A 25,357-nucleotide genomic window follows, 5' to 3' on the forward strand; every position below is an offset into this window, starting at 1 on the left:
GGCTTCTCCAGGAAGCCCAGGGGGACTTCATGGCAACGCTATCCTAAGAGAGGGCAGCCGGGCTCTACAAGCAACGATGGGTGCCAGGACACGGCCTTCTTTGACTCCAAGTACAAAATTATTACTTTCATTCATACGAACTGCAAGTGAGCCTAAAGTTAAAAAGTCAGAATGAAGAATATAACCATTTGCTCTTCACATACAGGAGGGCACGCCTTCAGCCCATAAAGTGAATTCTGTGCCGAGTCCCTGCTCCTTCAGAAGGGCAATCTGAAGGGCAGTTATTGCTAGCAAAGCTGGACCAGTCCCTTGCTCATCTTGGGGACATTTCACACGAAAAGGCTGCTGGGTGGCTTGAAGCCCTCTGAGGAAGAGGAGGTACGCAGGTGGGGGCAGGCTGGCACTGACAGGCCTCACCCTGCCAGCTGTCCCCGGCCCTGTGCTGCCATCTGAGAGCACTCCAGGTTCCCCCATGCCTGGAGCCTGGGGCAGAGGCTATTATATGGGTGCCCTGGGAAGGCCAAGCCCCTGCGGGTTGCCAACCAACGCCTGGGGAGCAGTCAAAAGAGCTAGGATCAAAGCCCAACTTGCCAAAGGAGCAGCTTCCGCTAGAAACACCCACTGTTGGGGAGCAGATGAGAACGCCTAGTGAGGCGGGCTGCGTTCTTTGCAACGTGGAGAGACGGTGCCTTGGACCCCAGTGTGGACGTGAGCTGCTGCTAAGGCCACGACGACTGCCACCACCTCAGGGTCTGCTGACCCTGGACAGACCCGGGCAGCGAGAACTGAGGGTCAGAGGACATATGGAGGCAAACACAGGACAGACTTTATCAGAAAAGAGAGGACACTCAAACACATGTCCCGTGCCAGGTGAAAAACTCTGGAGCGTGGGTAAGGTTCCTGAGAACAGTTGGTGAGCAGAGATAGGGCAGCCAGGCACAGCTCCTCAGGAGGCCCCAGACCTCTGGGAGGAGAGCAGCTGTGCTCCATCTCCCAGGCTGTGGACAGACAGGTCAAGAGCGGGCTTATTGCACTTTGCCGTCTGCCCTGCAGAGGCTCTCCTGGCTGCAGGGAACAATGCACGTCCTTGCAAGGTGCAGGCTCATCTCTCCAGGACAGAGGGCTGCTCTCGCACCCAGGGCCCTCGGGCTGGCTGGGCCGGGTCTGGCCGGTCTCTGGCAGGCAGGCTGGTCCACTGACAGGCAGAAGCCAAAGAGAAGTATAGCGCAGCAGAGCTGGGGCACAAGGGGATTCTCTCAGCCAACATGGAGGTTCCAGAAAGAGCTGCAGCCACAATTCTTGACTGTCCTTTCTTCCACTCGGGAACCAGCCCCCCAGGGAGGAGACGGGCGCTGGACCCGTTCCAGAGCGTCACACAGAATCCAGGAGGGGCTGGAAATGACAGAGCACTTGGCGCCGGGGTTGGTTCGCCCACAGCACTCCTAACAGCATGCAGAGCCCTGGCCAGGCTTTCCCTTGGTCCGTCCGAACCTCCGAGTAGCTCTGAGCACTTCATATGTAAATGGGGTGATACCGTTTGTGGTTGATCTTTTTCCTACAAGTTGGGCAAGTGTTAGCACTCTTGAGGGAATCACGGAGGCACTGGCTACAGAAGACGTGGCCACATTCTGTAGAAACAATGAGACGTCCGCTCTGCACAATCTACAAGACATGGAAAGAAAGCCTTTGAGTGTTCCCTCCTCCCAGAGGGTCGGAGCCCTGCCCCCTGCAGATGATCCTGCGGGGGAGGGGCTCAGGGCTGCAGCAGGAGGAGCAGCCCACTCAGGCCTCACCCCCAGCTGAAAGCAGCAGTGTGGCCTCCAAGCAGCTGCAGCACAAGAGGGCTCCAGAGCACCCCAAGAAGTAAGGGGCTTGTTAGGGTCAGGTGAGGACCCTAACAAGCTGATGCCCTGGCCCCGGGGATCCAGGGTCAGACACTGGCGTGCTTTCCATTCGAAGTATGTGCCCGCCCAGGGAGCACGTGAGGCGTCACGCCCTTAAGAGCAAGATCCTGTCACGGAGCCCAGGAGAGAAGTCCTGTCCAATCAGAGCTTACCTCTGAGTATCCGTCCATGCAGATGGGGCAGCTCACAGTACCCGAGGACCTACAGACAGTGGTTCCCGTCAGCAGCCGAGCAGACACAGCCCTCAGCCTTGCCCCCTAAGCAGCCTGAATTCCCTTCATGCCACACCCCCACCCCGGGAGGCTTCTGGGAAGCCAAGGGGACAGGCAGTATAGCCATGAAAACCCTACAAGATGCCGACCACCCAGCTGTCGTGCCTTGGGCTTGTCCACACCCACTCCGCCACGGACCAGCACGTGCTGCTCACTGAGCCCAGCCCAGCGTTCCCGGAACCACAGAAAATACAGTGTGCTGGCCCCGCCCTCCCCCAGCAGAGCACAGGGGCCCATGGTACCTAAGCCCCGCAGCTCCATCAGTCCTGGCACTTGTGGGAGTGTGGGTGGTCACATACACGTCTCGGTCCCTGGCCAGCTCCTCCTCGTCACTGCTCAGCACACAGCTGTCGGCATGGTCCTGACGGAGCCTCCGCGCGTTCCTCCTCGGCCTCCTCCGTTCTAAGACGAGAGTCACAGTTCAGACTGCAGACTCCTTGTCCCCACTTCACCCTGGTGCCCCCGAACCCTCCTTGTCTGGCTAGGACCTCCAGGGACACCCACACCCCCCTGCATTTTTGGGCATTGCCTGACACCCCAGAGGCCCCACAGCAGGGCTCTGGCTTCGCGCCTAGAGGCAGGCACAAGGCTCAGACTGCGCCGCGTGGCCAGGGCAGCCCTGGGAATCTTCCTGCTGGTCTTCTTGGACCTCCTCAGGATCATCTGGCAAGATCTGCAGTGCTCTCCTGACCACGTGGCTCTCCAAGCCCAGAGAAAATGGCCAAACCACTCACCGTCAACAATCTTGAAAAAAAAAAAAGCAAAAAGAGAAAAAATTAATCAGTTTGAGTAATCACTGGGAGTACTGGTTGTTTTCAGTGAGTGACGCGCATCCCCCAGCCACCCCCCAGAGGACCTGGGCCCTTCCCCTGGTCCCAGGAGGCCCTTCCCCTGGTCCCAGGCGGCCCTTCCCCTGGTCCCAGGCGGCCCTTCCCAGGCCCCACTGTGTCCAAGGCGCTGAGCTTCTGCAGTGCGAGTGCCCACGGCCGAAGACGTGCTGTGAGACCTGGGTGAGAGATGCACTGTGCCCAGACCTCCCCATGCTGCTGCTGCTGTGAGCACAGCCCCAGGGACGCGGGCCTCAGTGAGTGCACCCAGAGCACCTGCAGGCGCTCTCCTGTGCCAGCTGCTGCCAAGGCCAAGAGAGCTCAGCATACTGTTAAAAAGTAATCTGCCACATTACAAGCAGGTCACGTATGACTATGAACTTGGTACACAAAGGGCTGAGATTAACTCAAAACAGTGTAATTACCAGGAAAAGCATTCACCAGTAGCTTCCAGCCCACCAAAGCCTCTGTTGGCTTACAGCGTGTTCCCGACATCCTGACCACCTCCTGCTCAGCGCCTGGGAGGCACGCTTCCACAAAGTCCTTCCCATGGCCCCCTCTCTCACTCCCTCATGGCAGGGATGCTAAGCCTCCTCAACTCAGCATGCTCAACAAGCTCAGGCAGGAGGAGAGGTTACCGCAGGCTTGGCGGTTCCTGGCAGATGCATCTGGGCTACTAAGAGGTACTCGAAGTGCTCTGGGCCAAGCAAGGAGTGGTGACAGGCCTGCTTGAATCCGGGGGTACCGGTGGGCCAGTGAGCCCCTGCCTGGCGAAACCCCCAGGTGGCTCAACATGGACAGGCCAGCCTGCTCTCCTAAGCTTTTTTGGCACAACTCCTTCCACATGTTAAAGTCCACTTATTGAAGGATCATCGGAGTAGACTTGGCTTCACAGACCTCAGTACAGACATCTTGATTCTGAAGGTAAGAACCTAACCCACACCCCACAGCATTGTCCCCCAACTCCCAGCAGGGACTACAGAGGGTAATCATGGAAACTGGGGGGTCGAGGGGGTGTCACTTCTGTAGCAGCCGTCAGATGAAGGCTACAGAAGAGGGAAGGGGAGCCGCAAAGAAAGGCTGGAAACAGGACTCCATCTTGGGGAACCCTGGCTTTAGTTGGGAGAAGTGAACTCTGCTGTGAGTAGAAAGGACGATGACAGCGGCAGCACACAGGTGGAAGGGTATGGCACCTCGGCTCCATGGCACCTGGGGTGTGGGAACTGCTCTCCCTAAGCACCCAACTCTGGGCAGCAACACACCTAGGGCACAGCAGGAGTCCTGCACCCAGGAGGAAGCACAGTGCTGCAGCCCTAAGACCCAGGAGGTGACTGCCACACGTCAGCTTGCCTGGCATCGACGGAGGCCAGGCACGAGCATATCAGGCCCTCGGGAATGTCCACTCACTGACCCCTCCCTGGGACCGCCAACTTGGTTCGAGACCTTAAAAGCAGAAAGGTCTGGGGCAGCGGGGACCAGAACACACTCTGAAGCCACTGCAGTCAGGCCACGCCCCGGCCTGAGCAGCGTCGTCAGTCCACCAGCTGAGACGCACACCTTCTACTCCCCTCCAGTCTCACTTATGAAGGAGAGCAGTGGAGACCAGGGCCAACCTGTTCAGGGCACCTGAAGGCCGTCAGGAACCTCTGCATTCTAACGTATAGGCAAGACTCATGACGCAACATGAGAATCAAGCTACAGGAAGCACAGGACAACCCTGGGAATTCTCTAGATTCAGCCAGCCAGGCATCCAGGGACAGCCCTGAGATAGGATGAGGGCACTACACACTGTTCACCAGAACAGCTGTCTCCACACACTCGATGGCCAAGCCTGGACACTGGGCACCGTTTGACCACTGTGACCTGTAGGGCCAGCAAGATGCAGCCGACAAGAGTCCAAACCACCTCTGGTGGCACAGGTGACAGCCCCGAGGCTCCGGTGTGGAAGGAAGGTCTTGTTCTCTCACACAGAAGGGGCTGGGTTCTGCATTCCTACACTCACCGTCCTCTCATGTCCTTCCCTACATCCCGAGGGGCTATCCCAGCCTGCAGGGAGACTCCATCAGCTGGATTTCTCACAGCATCATGAAAACAAGAAAATCCGAAAGGATACAGAGCAGAACATGACTCGTGTGACGACGGCACACTCCATACACAGTCCGAACAGTTAACCCAACTTTCAGACACGATTTTGTGAAGGAAAAATTTTTAAAAGATTTATTAAAGGCAGGTCAATTTACAGAGAGGAGAGATCTTCCACCTGCTGGTTTATTCCCCAAGTGGCTGCAAAAGCTGAAGCTGAGCCAATCTGACGCCATGAGCTTCCTCCAAGTCTCCCACAGGAGTGCAGGGTCCCCAGGTTTTTTTTTCCTCTTTTGCTTTCCTAGGCCACAAGAGGGGGCTGGATGGGAGGTTGCAACCAGGGTTAGAACCGACGCCTGTAAGGGATTCCAGCACTTGCACAGTGAGGATGTAGTCATTGAGCAATCAAATCGGACCCAATTTTGTGAAATGTAATTTACCCAAGCACACATCTCCCTTCCCTCCTTACTCTTTTAAGGCTTACTTCTTTGAAGGGCAGAGCTACAGAGATTGCACTATGTTGGTCCACTCCCCCAATGGCTGCAACAGGCAGCGCTGGCAGGTGTAGAGCCAAGAGTCTCTTCCAGACTGCCCCCGGGCGTGGACGCCGAGCGCCCAGGCCATCCTCTGCAGCTCTCCCAGGTGCATCGCAGGCCGCAGTCAAAGGTGGAGCAGCTGGGACATGAACGGTGCCCACAAGGGACACCAACGCAGTAGGCTTTACCCGCTGTGGCACAGTGCCAGCTAACAAATAGTTTTCAAACTTCTTCCTCAAAGACTCGGTTTCTGGTTTTTTTTTTTTCCAGTATTTGGGAACAGAGGCACTCGTTACACAGGGTGTGAGCATCTTAACTGCCAGGCCAGGTGACTGCCCCAAGACCTCAGAGCAGAGAGAGAAGCCGGGAACCACGTGGAAACCCGTCAGGACAGGACGGCTGCACCTGCTCAGGAAACGCGGCCTGCAGCTTGAGCCACCTGTTCAGGCAGGCAAGACAGAGGAACGATGGGCAACACTGCAGCTTTCAATTCAACAGAGAACAACAGGGAACCTGCTTCCAGAAACCACACAAGCCCCTGCACACACTTACACAAACATCAAAGTAAGGAAAACGGAGGGCACACACAGGGGCTACTAGTCAAAGGAAAACAAAACGGCATGGGGGATTCTGTCTGCTGTCGGAAGCCTCAAGAGGGGGCCCGGCACTGCAGCCTAGTGGCAAAAGTCCTTGCCTTGCACACTCCAGGATCTCCTATACGCACTGGCTTATGTCCCTGCACCAGTTCATGTCCCAACTGCTCCACTTTCATTCCAGCTGGGAAAGCAGTAGAGGACAGCTATAGCCTCATGGAAGACCCAGAAGCAGCTTCTGGCTCCTGGCTTCGGAATCAGCTCAGCTCTGGCTTCAGTGACCACCTGAGGAGTGAATCAGTGGATGAAGCGCTTCCCTTGTCTCTCTCCTGCTCTCTGTATATCTGACTTTCCAATAAAAATAACTCTTAAAATAACAAGTGAAAACTGGATGAATAATACAAGTATGAAACACTGATGATAAAAGTTTAATCTTAATTGACTAACTGGATAAAAAACAATGAAAGTCAGTTAGAAAAAGAACACTAAATTAAAAGACAATCAATGAAGAAATGGAAATAAACTTACAAGAAAAAGGATCCACAAAGTTAAAACGTTGGTTCCTGGAAATATTAACAAAGTACTGGTAATAACTAATCTAAAAGGAAAACACAAATACCTGACAGCAGAAACGAGGGCGCCAGAACAAAACCCACAAGCCTGAGAACAGCGCCAGCGAGAGCAAGCATTTCAGAGGAAATCGGCTCTCTAAAACCAGCATCTTACCAACACTGATTACAACTCTAGGTAGATACTGTAGAGTCCCAACAAACATTCAAGGAAGAAGTAATTTCAATCTTACAAAGTCTTCTGTAGAAAAAAAAAAAAAAGACAAGCAAAACAAAATAACAACAAAAAAACCCAAATCCATTTTAAGGACACCAAAGCCGGTAGGGAACGCGCACTAAGCAAGCCGAGATGAACCACTTACTCCTGAGCAGCACACGCATGCACCACAAGGTTCTATATGTAAGCACTAAAAACAGAAAGACAAATTCCACATGAACTTTGCCATACTTAAGACTTAGAATTTTTCTAGAAGATTTTTTTTAAATGTATTTATTTTTATTGTAAAGTCAGATGCACAGAGTGGAGAAGAAACAGAGAGGAAGATCTTCTGTCCGACGATTCACTCCCCAAGCAACCGCATAAAGAATGGGAGAGACAGAGAGAGAATATTCCACCCCCTGGTTCACTCCCCAAGTGGCCACAATGGCCAGAAGGTGAACCAATCTGAAGCTAGGAGCCAGGAGCTTCCTCCAGGTCTCCCACACAGGTGCAGGGTCCCAAACCTTTGGGCCATCCTCTATTACTTTCCTAGGCCACAAGCAAGGAGCTGGAAGGTTAGTGAAACAACCAGGAAACCAGGGCCCATAATGGATCCTGGGGCGTGCAAGGTGAGGATTTTGCCACTAGCCTAAGACTTAGAAGACAGACAATCAAATAAGCAAGTGAATATAACAAAGATTTCTAGGCGCTGGTGCCATGATGCCAGCAGTGAGCATCCCACATGAGCACCACTTCTGATCCAACTTCCTGCTGTAATCACAGCCTGGGGATGCAGTCCTTGGGCCCTTATACCACCTAGGAGACCTAGAAAAACTCCTGGGTTTGAATTAGTTCAGCTCCAGCCCACGCAGAGAGTGAACCAGCGGATGGAAGATCTTTCCCACTCCTTCTCTTTGTAAATGTTTCCAATAAAAAATATATAAAAAAAACAATAATAAATTTAAATGCTGTAAAACCTGGCAACGGAGAGAACAGGGACGAGTCTTATGTCATGGCAGGCAGCCCATATGGGTGTCTCTGCTGCTCCACTTCCCACCAGCTCCCAGCTAACGGCCTGGGAAAGAGGTGGAGGCTGGCCAGCGGCAGGGCCGGCCGCACGTGGCCGTCCTGGGAGTGAACCGGCAGGGGGAGCTCGTCTCTCACTTCCCTCAATCCTGTTAGGAATCAGGAAACTAACGTAAAGGGTAATAACTGGTTTAATGAAAAAGTTGTGGTAAGGATGTGGAATCCCAAGAATCTAAAGACACTGACTGGTTCAAATGTAAAACTGGAGGGCCCTAGGTTTTCACCTTGCCTGCACTGGGATCCCATATGGACACCGGTTCATGTCCCCGGCTGCGCCACTTCCCTTCCAGCTTCCTAATCGTGGCCCAAAGCCTCGGGAGCCTGCACTCATGTGGGAGACCGGGAAGAAGCTCCTGGCCTCAGATCAGCTCAGCTCTGGCTATTGCGGCCACTTGGAGAGTGAACCAGCAGATAGAATATCTGTCTCTCCTTCTCTCTGTAAATCTGACTTTCTGATAAAGTAAATAAATAAACGATTCTTATAAAACCTGGAACAACTTGGCAGAAAACAGGGATTAACACAGTAAAACTTCAAGCGACTCACAATGTCCGACCCCGGAAAGTGCCATTCTGTGAGCCTAGCGGAGTGTGAAGCAGAGCTGAACCGGGGTCTCACCAGGTGCCTCCCAGCATCCGACAGCCCTCTCAGGACTGCTAATTGCTCAGGGGCTCTGAGACCCTTGCAGCAGGAAAAATTCCTCTACACGCAATTTCTGCCACAAGAGCTCCCAGGATGCTTGGAGGCAGCAGGGCCGTGAGGCAGCAGGCGTCCTCTCCCCACACAGCACACCGCCTCTGTGCGTGAAGACAGCAAACGGAGCCTGCCTCCTAGTGCCTGATGGTCGCCCCCATTCTGGAAAGACACACTGCGCCATCTCCCCCAGTCACCTGCACACCTGACCACAGTGCTGGACCTTGCCCTGAATAGGCTGAACACACAGATCTACGCAGAGAATCCTACACAGGTGTATTTCTTACTACAAATTAATAAACTGGCATTTGGACTAAACAATTGTTTTTCAGCTAGGAAAACAGCAGCCAGCTTCAGAGAAATCCTCTGGTCAAACAACTAGTAAATGTGAGCCTGAATCCCACAACAGACGGCCCACCCCGCCATCTCCCCACCACCAGGACAGATGGCCCACCCCGCCATCCCCCCACCACCAGGACAGATGGCCCACCCCACCATCCCCCCACCACCAGGACAGACAGCCCACCGCACCATCCCCCCACCACCAGGACAGACGGCCCACCCCGCCATCCCCCCACCACCAGGACAGACGGCCCACCCCGCCATCCCCCCACCACCAGGACAGACGGCCCACCCCGCCATCCCCCCACCACCAGGACAGACGGCCCACCCCGCCATCCCCCCACCACCAGGACAGACGGCCCACCCCGCCATCCCCCCACCACCAGGACAGACGGCCCACCGCACCATCCCCCCACCACCAGGACAGACGGCCCACCCCGCCATCCCCCCACCACCAGGACAGACGGCCTACGCTCACCGTCCCTCCACCACCAGGACGGACAGCCCACCCCACCATCGGGACTGCTCCTGCAATTCCATCACTCTGCCCCTCCCAACTGCAGACATCTTAAGCTGAGCTCCTGTGCCCTTCATCAGGTGAAGGAACCTACGTAGCGCGCTGCAGGCAGCACAGCTTCCACCAGCTACAGCTACTGAAGACCCAACACAGAGGCTCCCCAAGCCTCCAGGGCCCAACGGGGCAAAGGGCAGACAGGCCTACTCCGCAGGCAGCCAGTCACAACACATGGTCTTCCCGCAAACTTTTGACACTGGATTTCAGTCACTGAATGCATGAGCTCCTCAACCCAAGCTGTAACCTTGACTTGAAACCTGTCATTGAGGTCTGACCCTGGCAGCACTGAGGAAGAGCCGCTCCCGCTCAGCACTTACCACAACGGAGTCATTGTGGGTCAGGTCGACCACCACGGGCTCCAGGGATTCACAGGTGAGGTCCACGATTTCATCTCCCGCTGCAAAAGCGAGCAGCCCAGCACACGTTAGGGTGCACCCCTCAGAGCTTCATCAGTATGGCACACACGGTTACCGCGTCTACCTAACTCCGAGCATCAAGACCAATGCATTGCTCAGGAGCAACAACCAACAACCCAGTGTGCTCCCAGGGCTACCCAGCAGATGCTGTGCAAGGGGGGTGCACGCGCATTCTCTCCCCATGGTGTGTCACCACCACGTGCTATGCCCACACCCGGCCTGCACCTACACTGGGCATGCGCAGCTCAGAGCCTTTCTCTTTGGGATGGACTGGACTGAAACCCCTGGGAGAAGCAAACCCCTCACTAGCAGCAAAGATGCAGAGTAATGCTTAACTCAACGCCTGTCAGCGAGCCCTGGGACGCACTTCAAGCCCCACTTCTCTCTCCAGCACCTCTCAACTTGAATGGGGAGAGCACGGATGGGTGGTAATAGTTATTCATCTTCTAGAACACAACAGGTCAGATGTGTGGGGCCTGACAGGCGGCTTGCCTTAGAGCAGCACACAATGAAGACAGTCACTTCCGGCAGCTGGCAGCAAGGAGCACAGTGCCATTCCATTTATGCCAACAAAACCCATTCACACCCATGCTTGTTTCCAGTAATTTCACACACAGTCTGAGGTCGGGGCACAGCATGGAGAGGCGCTGCCTGGGACGCCCGCAGGCAGCCCGTGCAAACACTGCTCCAACTTGCAGCTGTTCCACTTCTGGTCTAGCTCCCCAAGGGCCTGGGGAAGTTACAGAAAGTAACCCAAGTGCTTGGGCCACTGTGGATATCGGGGTGAAGCCCTAGGCTCCTGCATGCAGCCCTGCCCAGCACTCCACATTGGGGCCATCTGGGAATGAACCAGAACAGAAAAAAACAAAAAACCCTTCAACTCTTCCACAATAAATCTAAACAGTAAAAGCATGAGCTTAGGACAGCAGGTTTAGGGCCCGGCGGTGTGGCCTGGTGGCTAAAGTCCTCGCCTTGAATGCCCCGGGATCCCATATGGGCGCCGGTTCTAATCCCAGCTGCTCCACTTCCCATCCAGCTCCCTGCTTGTGGCCTGGGAAAGCAGTTGAGGACGGCCCAGAGCCTTGGGACCCTGTACCCACGTGGGAGACCCGGGAGAAGCTCCTGGCTCCTGGCTTCAGCTCAGCTCAGCTCTGGCCACTGCAGCCACTTAGGGAGTGAATCAGCAGATGGAAGATCTTTCAGCCTCTCCTCTCTTGTAAAGCTGCCTTTCCAATAAATAAACACATATTGGGAGAACTACTACTAAACACCAGCTTATTTGAGAGACAGCAGGGGAAGGGGGCTGCAAAGGCCAGGATCTGAGTACCTCGGGTCACCACTACAGCACCCCAGGGTGGTGGCAGGAAGCTGGCCCCGGGTCGTCTCCCCAGCATCCTGCCTCCATGCTAAGCGCCCACCATGACCTGCTTATAACTGAGAAGAAAGGCCACCAGCCTGCCCACCCTGACAAGCAGCTCCGTCCAGGACCCAGTCCTCGTCTTGACCACAAGCTCTGCTCACAAGGTGAAATCAGGGCTCTCCTGGAGAGCAGGTGGGCTTCCCTGGGCCTGAGACCCTCAGCCCTCCAAGACACCACTGTGGGCTGCAGGCAGCAGGCAGGTCCCAGCCTCTGAATGCAAAGCGAAGGCTTTCCGCGAGTCAGACACAAGGGCACACAGGGAGAAAACCAAGCGTGGCCAACACCAAGCCTCCTGGGAGCAGCTCTACTGTGTATTTATACTTATTGGAAAGGCAGGTACAGAGAGAAGGAACTAGGTGCAACAGCCGGAGCTAAACCGATCCGAAGCCAGGAGCCAGGAGCTTCTTCTGGGTCTCCCACGCAGGTGCAGGGTCCCAAGGCTTTGGGCTGTCCTCGACTGCTTTCCCAAGCCACAAGCAGGGAGTTGAAAGGGGAGTGGAGCAGCTGGGATACAAATTAGTGCCTATATAGGATCCCGGTGCATGTAAGGCTGAGGAGTTAGCCACTAGGCTTCCGTACTGGGCTCTGAATGAAGCTTCTGAGTGAGTTGGCAGCAGCTTGGGACCATCTTACAGACCCCGGCAGTGGCTTCTTTGGCTGGCAGGTTCCACTGCTGATCCCCGTCTAGCTCCACAAACGTGCTCCCCACCAGCCAACTCAGCCTCCCCACAGTCACAGCATTCCTCGACCACTTGACCAGCTCACCAGTTTCCACAAGTTCTATGGGTTCTGCTTCCAAGGCGATCTCAGGAGTAGAAGCTGCTTCCCGGGTCCGCTTCTGCGTCTGTCTAGAATGTGCTGTCCCACCACGACGCTTTCTCTGAAGGGGAAAAGAAACAGTCAAGAGCTCCAGACTGCAACGACTTCAAAAGGAACAAAAGCGCCAACAGAAACACGGCTCCATTTGTTCCAAACAAGATGTCAGTGAGCAAATTTGACATTGGGGTTCTTTTAAAACTTGAGATTCTAGGGGTGAGAAACTAAGAATCCTGAGTATATTTTCCTATTACCACTTCACACTACGCCAGCCAGCCCTGGGTCTATCTGTCCTCCAACTGGGTGATGTGGGACAATTTCTAAGTCTAAAGCCCATCACTGGGGACCCTGTGGCACAGAAGAGTAAATGTCAGCACCCAGGAACTCTGAACAAGTCTTGCTACCCCACTTCCAATCCACCTCCCTGGCTGACGGTCCTGGGCAAACCTCAGAAGATGGTCCGTGAGCTTGGGTCCTTGCCGGCTACGCTGCAGACCCAGAGTTCCAGGCTGCTGTCTTCAGCTTTGTCCAGCGCAGGAGTTACGGCCATTTGGGGAGTGAACCAACAGACGGAAGATTTCCTCCCACCCCTTTCAGGAACTCCGGCTTTCATTTAAGTACTGAGCTTGGATGAGCCAATGCTCCACGTTTACTGGAATCATTCTGTTCCTGAAACCCTGGAGGGTCTAGACTGGGCAGGTGAGGCAGGCACAAAAATGCCCATCAGCAGAAGACAACAGAGGCCGCCAACTGTTAGTTCTGCTGGCGCTCCAGTGGCTTTGGCGTCCCAAGGCAGCTTTGGAAAGAGCTGGGTTTAGCCTCATCCGGAGCATCTGAGGCACCCAGAGCCACACCAGGAGAGTCACAGGCAAGAACCAGCAGTAGTTCTTAACTCCCAAGAGAGCTGCTTCTCGAAAGCTTCGGGGGCGCTGACACTCCAAATTCCAGTGGCTTCTACTGCCCAGTGTCGGGGTTTTCCCCCTTTAACTATGTATTTTTTTTTTAAAGATATATTTTATTTTCATTACAAAGTCAGATATACAGAGAGGAGGAGAGACAGAGAGGAAGATCTTCTGTCCGATGATTCACTCCCCCAGTGGCTGCAACAGCTGGTGCTGTGCCGATCCGAAGCCAATCTGAAGCCAGGAACTTCCTCCAGGTCTCCCACATGAGTGCAGGGTCCCAAGGCTCTGGGCCCTTCTCGACTGCTTTCCCAGGCCACAGGCAGGGAGCTGGATGGGGAGTGGAGCAGCCAGGATTAGAATCAGCACCCACATGGGATCCTGGCTTGGACAAGGCGAGGACTTTAGCTGCTAGGTCATGGTGCCGGGCCCTAACTATGTATTTCTTAGAAAGGTAAAGTGATGGGAAAAGATAACAGACTGACCCATCTTCTGGTTCACTCCCCAGGTGCCCCGATAGCCCAGACTAGGCTGGGCCAAAGCCAGGAAACAGAAATCCTACCTAGGTACCCATGTGGCTGGCAGGAACCCACGGATTTGGGCGATCCCGCATGGCCTGTCCAGCATAACAGCAGACAGCGGGGACTTGGACCAGGTATTTCAATATGGATGCAGGTGTTCCCAGGAGCAGCTTAACTCGCTGTGCCCAAATGCTTGCCCCTGCCCAGGAACTGGGCTCCTACAACACGTGCCCTGGCCCTCACCTCCCTCCCCTGCAGAGACACAGCCGGCACAACTCGCTCCCCAGGACAGGAGCCATGCAGGCAGTCCTGGTCCACCGACACCCACCACATTCCCGGGCTGCACTCACCATCCCTCCAGGTCCTCCTGAGCCTCCTGCCCTCCTTCAAGTGGCCAGTTCCCACCCCGCTGGCAAGAGCGGACTCAAGCGTACTGCCGCTCCACACCAGCACCTCTCCTGCACACCGTCTCATCGCCACCCATGCTGTTCACAATGAACTCAGGAAACCCAACCAGCTTTCTTACATCAAAGGCCAAACTGCTCTAGCCTGGGTCAAGGTGGAGCTTCAGAGGTTAAGACACCTGCTCCCCACAGGTGAGCGATGGGGGCAAGCTGCAGATAAAGGGTGGGCTGAGGGAACAGACCATTCTCCACAGCGCGCCCTCAGCACAGCAGAGGCTGAAAGAGAGAAACAGGGAAGAACGCAGAAGAGAGGGAGGACCCAAAGCCTCAGAGGGTGGCAGCGGAAGCTACAGCACCCCACCACCGTGTTCTGGGTCTCATCCTGCCCCCCACAGCAGGCACAGCACCTCAGGAACAAGCTACAGCACCCCCATTACCACCCCACGGACACTCCGCACCTCAGGAACAAGGGTTACATCTGGTCTGAACGCAGCAACTCAAACACTTGTTTTGCATCTAGGTCACATGACAAGCCTGACGCGGGCACTTTGTCACCAGAGCAATAGGGGCTGGGGGATCTCCACGCAAGTAAAGCTCAGGAGGCTCCACGTGACACGGGGTTACACCCAACCACAGCTCCCGGGGGTGTGGCGGAAGCTCTTCACAACAGTTACAGCTTTCACCGCAGTATCACCGTCACACACTGAGCCTCACTGCAGAAGGGCAAGGCAGAACCGAGTAGTATGATGTCTACACCCTAAGGCGCAGACGGCCCGAGGGCTCGAAGCCCTACACCACGGCTCCTCCGCTCTGGGCTCCACTCTCGACACCTGCCACGCAGCTGCAGACAAGCGGACCCGCGTCACGATGACAGCGATGCTCACTCACTCTCCAAGCCGCAGGCTTTATGGAACATTTCAGAGCAACACAGCTGCTTAGCTCAGAAAATAACTCACGGGCCTGGCGGCGTGGCCTAGCAGCTGAAGTCCTCACCTTGAACGCACAAGGATCCCATATGGGCGCCGGTTCTAATCCCAGCAGCTCCACTTCCCATCCAGCTCCCTGCTTGTGGCCTGGGAAAGCAGTCGAGGACGGCCCAAAGCCTTGGGACCCTTCACCCGTGTGGGAGACCCAGAAGAGGTTCCTGGTTCCCGGCTTCGGATCGGTGCAGCACCGGCCCATTGTGGCTCACTTGGGGAGAGAATCATCGGACGGAAGATCTTCCTCTCTGTCTCTCCTCCTCTCTGTATATCTGACTTTGTAATAAAAATAAATAAATCTTTCAAAAAAAAAAAAAAAGGAAATAACTCACAAGCTGGTGAAACTTACCGAGCTCATTGTGTTCAGAAAAGGACGTGGCCTCGAGGTGAGGCTCAAAGATGCCCAATATCCACCCGTCAGGCCGCCTGGACACACATCCTTGGGTTTGCACAATCTGGGTCCACACAGATTTCCACAATCTTCCAGCCCTAAAAGAACAAACAACAAGCTGTTAGGTACATGAATGCTGCCCCCGCCTTCCCGCCACCTACTGAATACTTCGTGCAAGTTGTGTCCTTAGCACCAAGTCTTCTTTTTTTTTTAACTGGAAAGTCAGATTTACAGAGAGGAGAAATAGAGAAAGCTCTTCCGTCCACTGGTTCACTCCCTAAGTGGCCACAGTACCTGGAGCTGAGCCTATCTGAAGCCAGGAGCCTCTTCCAGGTCTCCCACATGAGTGCAGGGTCCCAAGACTCTGGGTCGTCCTCTACTCTTTCCCAGGCCACAGGCAGGAAGCTGGACGGGAAGTGGAGCAGCCGGGACACTTATCGGCACCCATATGGGATCCCAGCGCAGGCAAGGCCAGGACTTTAACTATTAGGCTACCACACTGGGCCCTGGGTTCAATTTTCTAAGATGAAACTGGGCAGTGCCCCCCAGCTACATGCAAGGGCCTAGGCTGCCTTCTACCGAGGCAGTGTTCCACTGCTAGGAGAAAAGCAGCTAAGGCTGGCGGGCATCTTGGGGCCTGGTGAATGCCAAATAAGTGTTAACTATCCCAGCACACCAGCATAGTTGTTTATTCTTCTATTATTATTATTATTGTTATTATTATTATTATTATTGTTATTAAGATAAGTGAGGATCAGATAGATACAGGAGGAAGAGGGAGAAGAGCTGCAAACAGTGGTCTCACCCACACTCTCCTAGGCCTCCATCTTCTCAAGCTGGTCAACTATGCAAACATCATCAGAAAAATAAAAATGAAAGATAAGGGGGAAGGCGGAAAACCCCAGGCCAGGACATGCCACCCTGGTCCTGGGTGGCGGGGTGGAGGGAGAGGGAGGCAGACTGCCCCGGGAAGGAGTCTAAGGACATACTGGAGAGAGCGGTGGAGGGCATGTTGGGCAGCGCAGAAACAACTTCTGGCATCTTCCACACACTGGGCCACTGCACTTGCAGGTAAGCGAGGGAGTGAGATGGAGTTTTTAGAGAGGGGAAACAGAGGGGATGTCTGAGTCAGAACAAGGTACCCGCGCATGTGGGTGGGCTGGGCTAAACAGCATCACCTACTTCCCAATGGCATTCCCAAAAGCTGGGGCTAGGGGGACATGTGTGGCTGGCCATAGCACCCACCAAAGCACTAGAATACTGGAACCTGGGTCAGATTCTGCAGGGGACTCGCCTCTGTGGCACTGCTGGTATGCACAGAGCTCAGCTGGTGACAGGCTAAGCCAGGCTGCACCACAGAACCACCAGCACATGCAAAGGCCAGGACCAAGAGCAGACAGTGCAAAGCAAGACCACCGCCCCGATGGCACACATGAGGCCCAGGGCTGGGGGCAGGCCAGACTGGGCTAGGCTATAGTACCCATTGGCGAGAGCCAGAATGGGTAAGGGCAGGTCAGGCAAGGCCACATTATCCATCAATGAGTGCCAAGACTGGGAACCAGCCATGCCAGGGCAGCAGATCTGTTGCTGGGGGCAGGTCTGGTAGAGGAACTTGGGGCACTCCCCTGCCAAGCACAGCTCCTGTCGGTTAGTGCAAAATCCAAGGCCAACAGCAGGCTAGAGCGTGCTGGACCAGTCCACAGCACACACTAGCATGAGTGAAAGCCAGGCCAGGTCATCTCAGGTGCTGGGCTGCAGCCCCTGCTGGCACACACAAGACCTGAGGCTGGGAGCGGGCCCTGTAGGGGAACTATGTGCACTCCTTTGCTGGGCTGCAGCTCCCACTGATAAGTGTGAGAGCGGGAACCGGGGATGGGCCAGACTGGGATAGGCTGCTGCACCTGTTGGCTCGCACAAGAGCCAGAAGTGAGCAGGCCAGCAGGGCTAGATGGCAGCACCACTAGCACTGGGTGTGAGTCACAACCGGGCCACACCCCTGGCAGGTACAAGATCTGAGGTAGGCAACGTGCCTAGGGGGAAACTGTGGCACTTTCCCGCATAGCACTGCTGAGTACAAGAACAGGGCTGGGGACCATCAAGATGGATGCAGCAGTAGCACCTGTCAGCGTACAGGGCCAGGTAGGGTTTGGCTGCAGCAGAGGCTGGCACATGCAAAAACCGGGTCTGGGGTCTGGGGTCTGATGGGGGCTCTTGGGAGTTGCCCCGACTAGGTCACTGCACCCGCTGGTATGCGTAAGGACCAGGTCTGTGGCAGGTTGCCTGGGCAGGGCCATAGCAGTCATCAGTTCAGATGAAAAATGGGGCTGGGGACAGAACTGACCAGGCAGCTGCATCCAGCAGTATGTGTGTTGGCTGACAGACCGAGCCTGACCCTGCACTAGCTGGCATACATTAGAGTCAAGTCTGAGGTCACTCCAGGCAAGGTTTCTTGGGGGACAGCCCAACTGGATGGCTGGACTCAAACCACCCGCCATAGGCACAATCACGGACATGCGGTCCAACCTTGACTTGCCTGTGTGAGGACTAGGCCTCTTGGTGTTGTGGAGCCTGTGCAGTGGACAGCATGTCTAGATGCACATGGGAGCATGACAGCCAGCTCACTGAGGCCAGCAGGGTAATCATCGCCTCCTCAGAGAAAGGAGAGCAGAACAGGTAAGACGAGTCTCCTGGCCACGCTTCGCAACACATCCCTAGTCTGCGTATGCACCAGGATGGACTTAGTCAACCAACAGACCTTGGAACAATTTTCTCAACCCTGGTGCAATGAAACCAAGAACTTCCCCCAAACTATGGAAGCCACTCAAGAAACACCCTCAGAACACACTTCCCCCATCAGGGTCTCTAAGGTGTCAAACGCCCATCTCCCACCCCTGGTGAGGAAGTCTGACACTGAGAAGTCACAACTCTGTAGGGAGACAGTTACTCCCTAACCCTAACCCTCAGAAGGGTCCTTCCAGGCAGGGACGGGAACTCCCACAACCAAAAGTCAACTCCCTCAGGCTCCTGATATGTAAATTACATCCTGCCACAAACACTCCTCCTTAAGCTTAACAGACTATAAAACCCAGTCTATAAAAGCCTGATGCTGTTAATAAACCCTGGCTATTGGTCATCACTCGGTAGTCCAGTGTACCAAGTCCAACGCTGCTAGGCAGCCGGCAGCCAGCAAGGAGCAGGCCCCTGCCCCGCCCCAGACAGAAGAAAAACAAGCCGCACCAACAGTCCCATTCACCTTCCTCCACGCCTGACCCAGAGGCCGACACAAGCACACATCCCTCAACTGTGAGAACATCAACAAATTAAGGAACTGGCCAGCACCAACTCACATTCCCATCGTGCTCAAATGTTTCTGAAATACATTAATCCCACATCCCACAGAACAAGGCCACCTTCCTGAAGAGCCTGAGCACTGTACAGCGGGGCCTGGACACTGGCACTGGGCAGCACCCGGCCGCCACCCACCGGCTGGCTCCCTCTTTCAGCTTAGTTTCTTTAGTTTCTTGGGTTCCAAGCAACTTCTCTAGATTTTCCCCTACAAGAAGGGTCCTGCCACTCCCCCCAACTCAGCATAATTCTTTCCAATCCTCTAAGACTTGCCTCAAAGGTTTCTTCCATTTCTCCCACTCTTTCAGTGTTCCTTAACATGATATACTTAACTCTGGATCAGGTACTTCCTATGGACTAACTTCTTACTGAGCAGTTGGAAAATATGTGAATAAAGTTAAAAACCTTTTTGCCCCACTGAAATTGTCAAGTTTATTACATGCTTAACAGAGAACTGTTTTTAACGGAAAAAATTCAAATATTTATTTTTATCGGAAAGGCAGATTCTATGGAAAGAAGGAGAGACAAAGATTTCCTATCTATGGATTCACTCCCCAAATGGGCTCCAACGCTGGGGCAGGGTCCTCCACTGCTTTCCCAGGCCACAAGCAGAAAGCTGGGTGGGAAGTGGAGTGGCTGGGACATGAACTAGCATCCATATGGAATCCCAGCATTTGCAAGGTGAGCCATCACATGAGGCCCAAGGAAAGTCATCACAGAGTCACCACAAAGATAAAAGAGAGAGACTGAAAGAAAAGCAATTTTAAAAAAAGATTTATCTTATATTTTTATTGGAAAGGGAGATATAAAGATACAAAGATCTGCTGCAACAGCCGAAACAGCCGATCTGAAGCCAGCGGCCAAGAGAGCTGGAAGAGTGGAGTGGCTGGGATGAGACCTGTGCTCACATGGGATCCCAGTGATGCCACTACAGCTCATCACACTGGCCCAAAGACAAGCAGATTTCATGGCAGGCACAGCAGATTAAACTGCCAGGCTCCCACACTGGAGTCTGGCTCTGCCGGTGGTCCAGCTTATTCCTGAGGCACCTGGGAAGGAAGCAGATAATGGCCGCAGTACGGGGGGGCCCTGGCACCCAAGTGAGAAACCCCTATGGACTCTGTGCCCGTGGCTCCAGCCTGGTCTCCTCCTGGGTCTGTGGGTACTTAGGACGAACCAGCAGACAGAAGATCCGTCACCAGGCCTTCAAAATAAGTAATACTTAAAAAAAAAAAAAAAAAGGCAAAACAAAATGTAAGTTACAAAGAATGCTGCAACAGCAAGCAGCAGGGCACGTTAGGCTGTGACACTGGCACAGTGGTGCCCTGCTTCTCACCCAGCTCCATGCCAGGCCAGGGGAAGCAACAGAGGACGGCCCAAGCGCCTGGAGCCCTTGTCTTCACAGGAGACCCGGCTTTGGCCGGGCCTAGGCACAGCCACGGCAGCCATCTGGGAAGTGAACCAGAGAACAGATCTTTCTCTGGGTTTGAATCAGCCTCCCTTTCAAACATGTGGACAGGGGGTAGGTGGTGAGACACAGAAGACAGGGCTGACCCGTAGGAACAGCAACTTCCCTCTGGAGAAATCGCTGTCACTGAGCCGTTCCTTGAAGAGGCTTACAACCAGAGCCCTCCGGTTACAACAATCTCCCTCCCCCAGGCTCTTTATCATCATCTGAGGCTTCCAGCAACATCAATCAGGCACTTTCCCACCACAGAGGAGCACGCAGGCTGTGGTTCCCGAGCTACAGCAGGAGGGCTCACCACAGGAGCCTCTGGGAACACCTCGGGCACAGTCTTCACCGTTACAGAAACGCTGCCATTCAGCAGCCATTCGCCAACTTAAACCTACACAGCAGCTCACTCAGCAGCCAGCAGGCAGTGCATGCTTTAAAACAGCACTTCAGGAATGCGTGGTGGTCACAGTTTCACTTCTAACTGCAAGCTTCCAGCCTGTCCTACGCTTCAGCGCTTAACCCTGACTGTGGCCCCAAAAACTCATTCCCAAAGGGAATTACAGAGACCTACAGCAGCATTCTCAAACCTCACACTTTTTTTTGCCAAGGTAACAGCTTTACTGTTTATAGCCACATAAGAAAAGATGGCAGGCATGTTGATGTACAACTGATCACAGTATGCGTATTTGGTAACTTCTTTCTGTTTAAAATGTAAAGGTCAGAGTTACCAAGAGAAGGAGGGAGAAGCTTCCAAATCTGACAGCCAGACGCCAGGGGAAGTGAGGAGCCCAAGGCTTCCCGGCCGTCGGGGTACAACAGGCCTGGGAAAGCAGGTGGCCCTCTGACAGACTTCAGAGCCGGCACGGGCAGGGGGAAACGCGGAAGAGAGCCAGTCGCTGGGCATTAAGAACACCAGCTGCAAGAGCACGCGGGGACGCCGAGGCCCACGCAAGCCCTCGGCACCCTGCAGGAGCCCATCTGTCTTCTAAAGGCTGTAGACTGCTGGAAACACACAACACTCGAGCCAGTCTTGCGCTCCGCCTCGGCCTTCTACACCAAGTTCAGCCGCCAGTCACTGTCTTGGCTACTGTTCTCTTCCTCACTGACCCCAAAGTCTCCGGTCCTACCCAACTGTTCACACCACTCCAGCCATGCGACTTCCCAGCTTCCGCCCCGAGCGGTTCCTGCGGGCCTGTGCAGCCTGGGCCTCCCCCGGTCTTGCACAATCCTGCCCTTCCCGCCCCAGAAGAGCCAGCGGACTCCAGTTCCGCTCCCTGCTGTAACCCACCTCTGTCCACCTCAAAACCACGCCGACCACACAAACGTGCGCCTTGCCACGGTGTGGGAAATTCTACTCATTCTACGTACAAAGATGTGTGCGGCACAAAGACGTACAGGACCCCAGTGGATGTGGCATAAAAATGTCATGCAGAAAGACAAGCAGAAAGCAACTTATCAAGGCCGTCATTCAAGCAAGAATTCACGGGGCCCGAGGTGCTGTGCTGGCTTGCTTCCTGTCCAGCTCCCTGCTGATGCGGGGGAGGACAGCAACGGAGGATGGCCCAGTCCTCAGTGCCTGGCCCCACGCTCCTGGCTCCAGGTCCCACGCTGCTGGCTCCTGGCTCTTTGCTCCTGGCTCCAGGTCCCACGCTGCTGGCTCCTGGCTCTTTGCTCCTGGCTCCAGGTCCCACACTGCTGGCTCCTGGCTCTTTGCTCCTGCCTCCAGGTCCCACGCTGCTGGCTCCTGGCTCTATGCTCCTGGCTCCAGGTCCCACACTGCTGGCTCCTGGCTCTATGCTCCTGGCTCCAGGTCCCACACTGCTGGCTCCTGGCTCTTTGCTCCTGGCTCCAGGTCCCACGCTGCTGGCTCCTGGCTCTTTGCTCCTGCCTCCAGGTCCCACGCTGCTGGCTCCTGGCTCTATGCTCCTGGCTCCAGTTCCCACGCTGCTGGCTCCTGGCTCTTTGCTCCTGGCTCCAGGTCCCACGCTGCTGGCTCCTGGCTCTTTGCTCCTGCCTCCAGGTCCCACGCTGCTGGCTCCTGGCTCTATGCTCCTGGCTCCAGGTCCCACACTGCTGGCTCCTGGCTCTTTGCTCCTGGCTCCAGGTCCCACACTGCTGGCTCCTGGCTCTTTGCTCCTGCCTCCAGGTCCCACACTACTGGCTCCTGGCTCCAGGTCCCACACTGCTGGCTCCTGCCTCCAGGTCCCACGCTGCTGGCTCCTGGCTCTATGCTCCTGGCTCCAGGTCCCACACTGCTGGCTCCTGACTCTATGCTCCTGGCTCCAGGTCCCACACTGCTGGCTCCTGGCTCTTTGCTCCTGCCTCCAGGTCCCACACTACTGGCTCCTGGCTCCAGGTCCCACACTGCTGGCTCCTGACTCTATGCTCCTGGCTCCAGGTCCCACACTGCTGGCTCCTGGCTCTTTGCTCCTGCCTCCAGGTCCCACACTACTGGCTCCTGGCTCCAGGTCCCACACTGCTGGCTCCTGGCTCCAGGTCCCACACTGCTGGCTCCTGGCTCTATGCTCCTGGCTCCAGGTCCCACGCTGCTGACTCCTGGCTCAGCTCAGGCTGTCGCTGTCTTCTGAGGAGTGAACCAGCAGGCGGAAGAGCTCCCTCTCTTCCTGTATACACCCACCTTTCCAATAAAGCTTTCTTTTTTGAAAAGGTAAAGGTGTTATAAACACTTTTTCAGTTAGACTCAGAAAACAAAAGTTCAAGCATCAGAGAAACCAGCAATACGTCCTCGAGAGTAACACACAACCCGGACGCCCCCTGCCCATCGCCCAGCAAGCCACCATGGCACCCCACCCACCTCAGGCGCGGGGACGCCCGGTCAGTGAGGTCCCCCGGACAGGGGAGCCCCCCCGGGCCAGCGAGGCCTCCCGGGTCAGCAGAGCCCCCGGCAGTGAGGTCCCCCGGACAGGGGAGCCCCCCGGGCCAGCGAGGCCTCCCGGGTCAGCAGAGCCCCCGGTCAGTGAGGTCCCCCGGACAGGGCAGCCCCCCGGGCCAGCGAGGCCTCCCGGGTCAGCAGAGCCCCCGGTCAGTGAGGTCCCCCGGACAGGGCAGCCCCCCGGGCAGCGGAAGAGCGCGGGACACGCCCACGGGGGCCAAGGTTAGACAAAAGCTCAGCTCTCACGGACGCAGCCCCGAGCAAAAAGCAGCCGGTCGCCACGACCCCACCACACCGCCTCCCGGGGCCCCGGCTGCGAACGCCCCCTCGGCGGGAGGCCTGGCGCCGGGGCCGGCTCCAGACCCCCGCGCCCCGGCTGCGCGCCGAGCCCCGAGGCCTACCCCAGGCCGCGCGGACCCCGCCCAGCCCGGCCTTACTCGGAGCCGGTCCCGAGGCCCGCGAGGCGCCGCGCCGTCCGCGCCCGGCAGCAGGGACGCGCCTCCGGCCAGCCGCTGACCACAAGCACCCTGAGGAAGACGCCGCCGACTCGGCCGCGACCCACTTCCGCCCCGAAGCCCTTGGCCCCGTCGCCGGCACGGCCCCCCGCGGGCGCCGGGGCGGCAAGACTATTGGACCCGAGCGACGTCCATCACCACTTTGAACTGCGTCTCTTCCGGCCCCGCCCACGCTCGCGCGCCTCTATACCCAGAGTCCCGCGAGAGCCGGTGCTCGCGCCATGTCCTCCCGCAAAGCCTCTCGGGAGTTGTAGTCTGGCAGCTGGCTGCTCCCCAGCTGGCCGGCCGGTGGGATCCCGGCGGCCTCCGAGCGATCCCGTCGCTAGTCGCGATGCGGGGAGGAGACCTCTGTGAGGAGTATTCTCAGGGGCACAAGGTGGAGGCCGGGCCTGGGCCCACACTCGCGCAGGCCCCACCTCGGACCGACCCCCAGGGGGCCCTGGTCAGGAGAAGGCCCTCGAGCAGCGCGTCTGGGGGTGCTCCCCGGAGGAGCCGGGGACTGAAGGCCCGGGCAGCGAGGAACCTTGTGTCCCTGGGAGCAAGGGGCTGGGGCGAGGCCGGCTGCCCAGTGGGTCAGGAGCCCAGAGCTGACCCCGCCCTAGGGATCGGCCCAAGTCCCAGGTGGCCTGGGCGGCCGCTGCAGGCATCTGCTCCCTGCCCTGCGGCAGGCCCCGGACCCCCCGACGGTCCCCACCTGTTCTGTGCAGGCACACGCTGCGTGGGGACTGGACAGCCGGCCGCTGGCCTTCTGGAGGACAGCAGACAGGGGTGAGGCTCCGGGAACGCCTCGCTGCCGCCTGGGCTTGGCTCCCTGCCTCCCTCGGCTCTGGCTGCCTCCCTAACTAGCTCTCTGGATTGAGGAGGTGCTGCACGCCGCCCCACAGGGACCCCCAAAGCACGCCTCTTCCCCTGGAGACGGCATCCTGCCTTAGGTCCGGCCCAGGGAAGAGTCAGAGGGCCGTGTGGGCAGTTAGGCCACTGGAATGCCAGGGACGAGACCCGCTGGTGGTTGGATGGCAATTGGGTCAGTTAGACAACTCAGCCAGTGCCCCCTGCCTCTGATGCGCCGAGTGGGCTCCTCCTGTGATTGGTTGAATCTATTGGTTGGTCTGGTTTTCAGAGAGGGGCCAATTGGAGCTACTTTGTGGACTGTAGATCCTTCCCCAGAACCCCTCTCCCGTCTGATGCTGATGTAGTTTGTCACTGTTGGTAAACCTCTCTCTGCTCTTGGCCCTCTCTGCATGGCAATTGTTGCGCAATAGCTGCAATGGCCTTCATGGGCCTGGCAACTACTGGGCATGCAGCCCCAGAACTGGATGACAGCTGCCCGGCTCCTGGCTCTGTCCTGGCTCCCACCACCCAGGGGGGCAGTAACTGGCTCTCACTGTTCCAGGCTGCTCGACCCAGTTTGGGGGATTGTGTGGTCATCCCTTCAGCTAGCATTGGGTGACACATGGACTTGGCAGGCGGGGACAAGGAGGGGAAGCCCCCCTTGTGCAGCCCTCTGTGTGGCGTCCTGTCTGATCCGAGGACCGTTGCCTTGGGAGCGTCTTCTGGTGGTCTCACTTGAAGATTGAGTCCTGTCTGGAATGACCAGAGTGAAACCAGAACATGTATGTCTGT

General features: G+C 56.2%; 1 protein-coding gene across 1 annotated transcript; it reads right to left on the bottom strand.

The window, feature by feature from the left end:
• Positions 1 to 1,426: 1,426 nt before the first annotated feature.
• RNF4 (ring finger protein 4) lies at positions 1,427 to 23,821 on the bottom strand. The gene is made up of 8 exons (XM_058670349.1): positions 23,657 to 23,821; positions 15,484 to 15,623; positions 12,277 to 12,391; positions 9,989 to 10,072; positions 4,561 to 4,566; positions 2,419 to 2,578; positions 2,057 to 2,105; positions 1,427 to 1,662 (listed from the first exon to the last, which is right to left on the bottom strand). The coding sequence occupies exons 2-8, from the start codon at positions 15,490 to 15,492 to the stop codon at positions 1,513 to 1,515; spliced, it is 573 nt and encodes a 190-aa protein (XP_058526332.1). The 5' UTR covers positions 15,493 to 15,623; positions 23,657 to 23,821; the 3' UTR covers positions 1,427 to 1,512.
• Between the last annotated feature and the right edge of the window lie 1,536 nt (positions 23,822 to 25,357).

This window comes from Ochotona princeps, chromosome 11 (genome assembly GCF_030435755.1).
Source record: "Ochotona princeps isolate mOchPri1 chromosome 11, mOchPri1.hap1, whole genome shotgun sequence".
NCBI lineage: Eukaryota > Metazoa > Chordata > Mammalia > Lagomorpha > Ochotonidae > Ochotona > Ochotona princeps.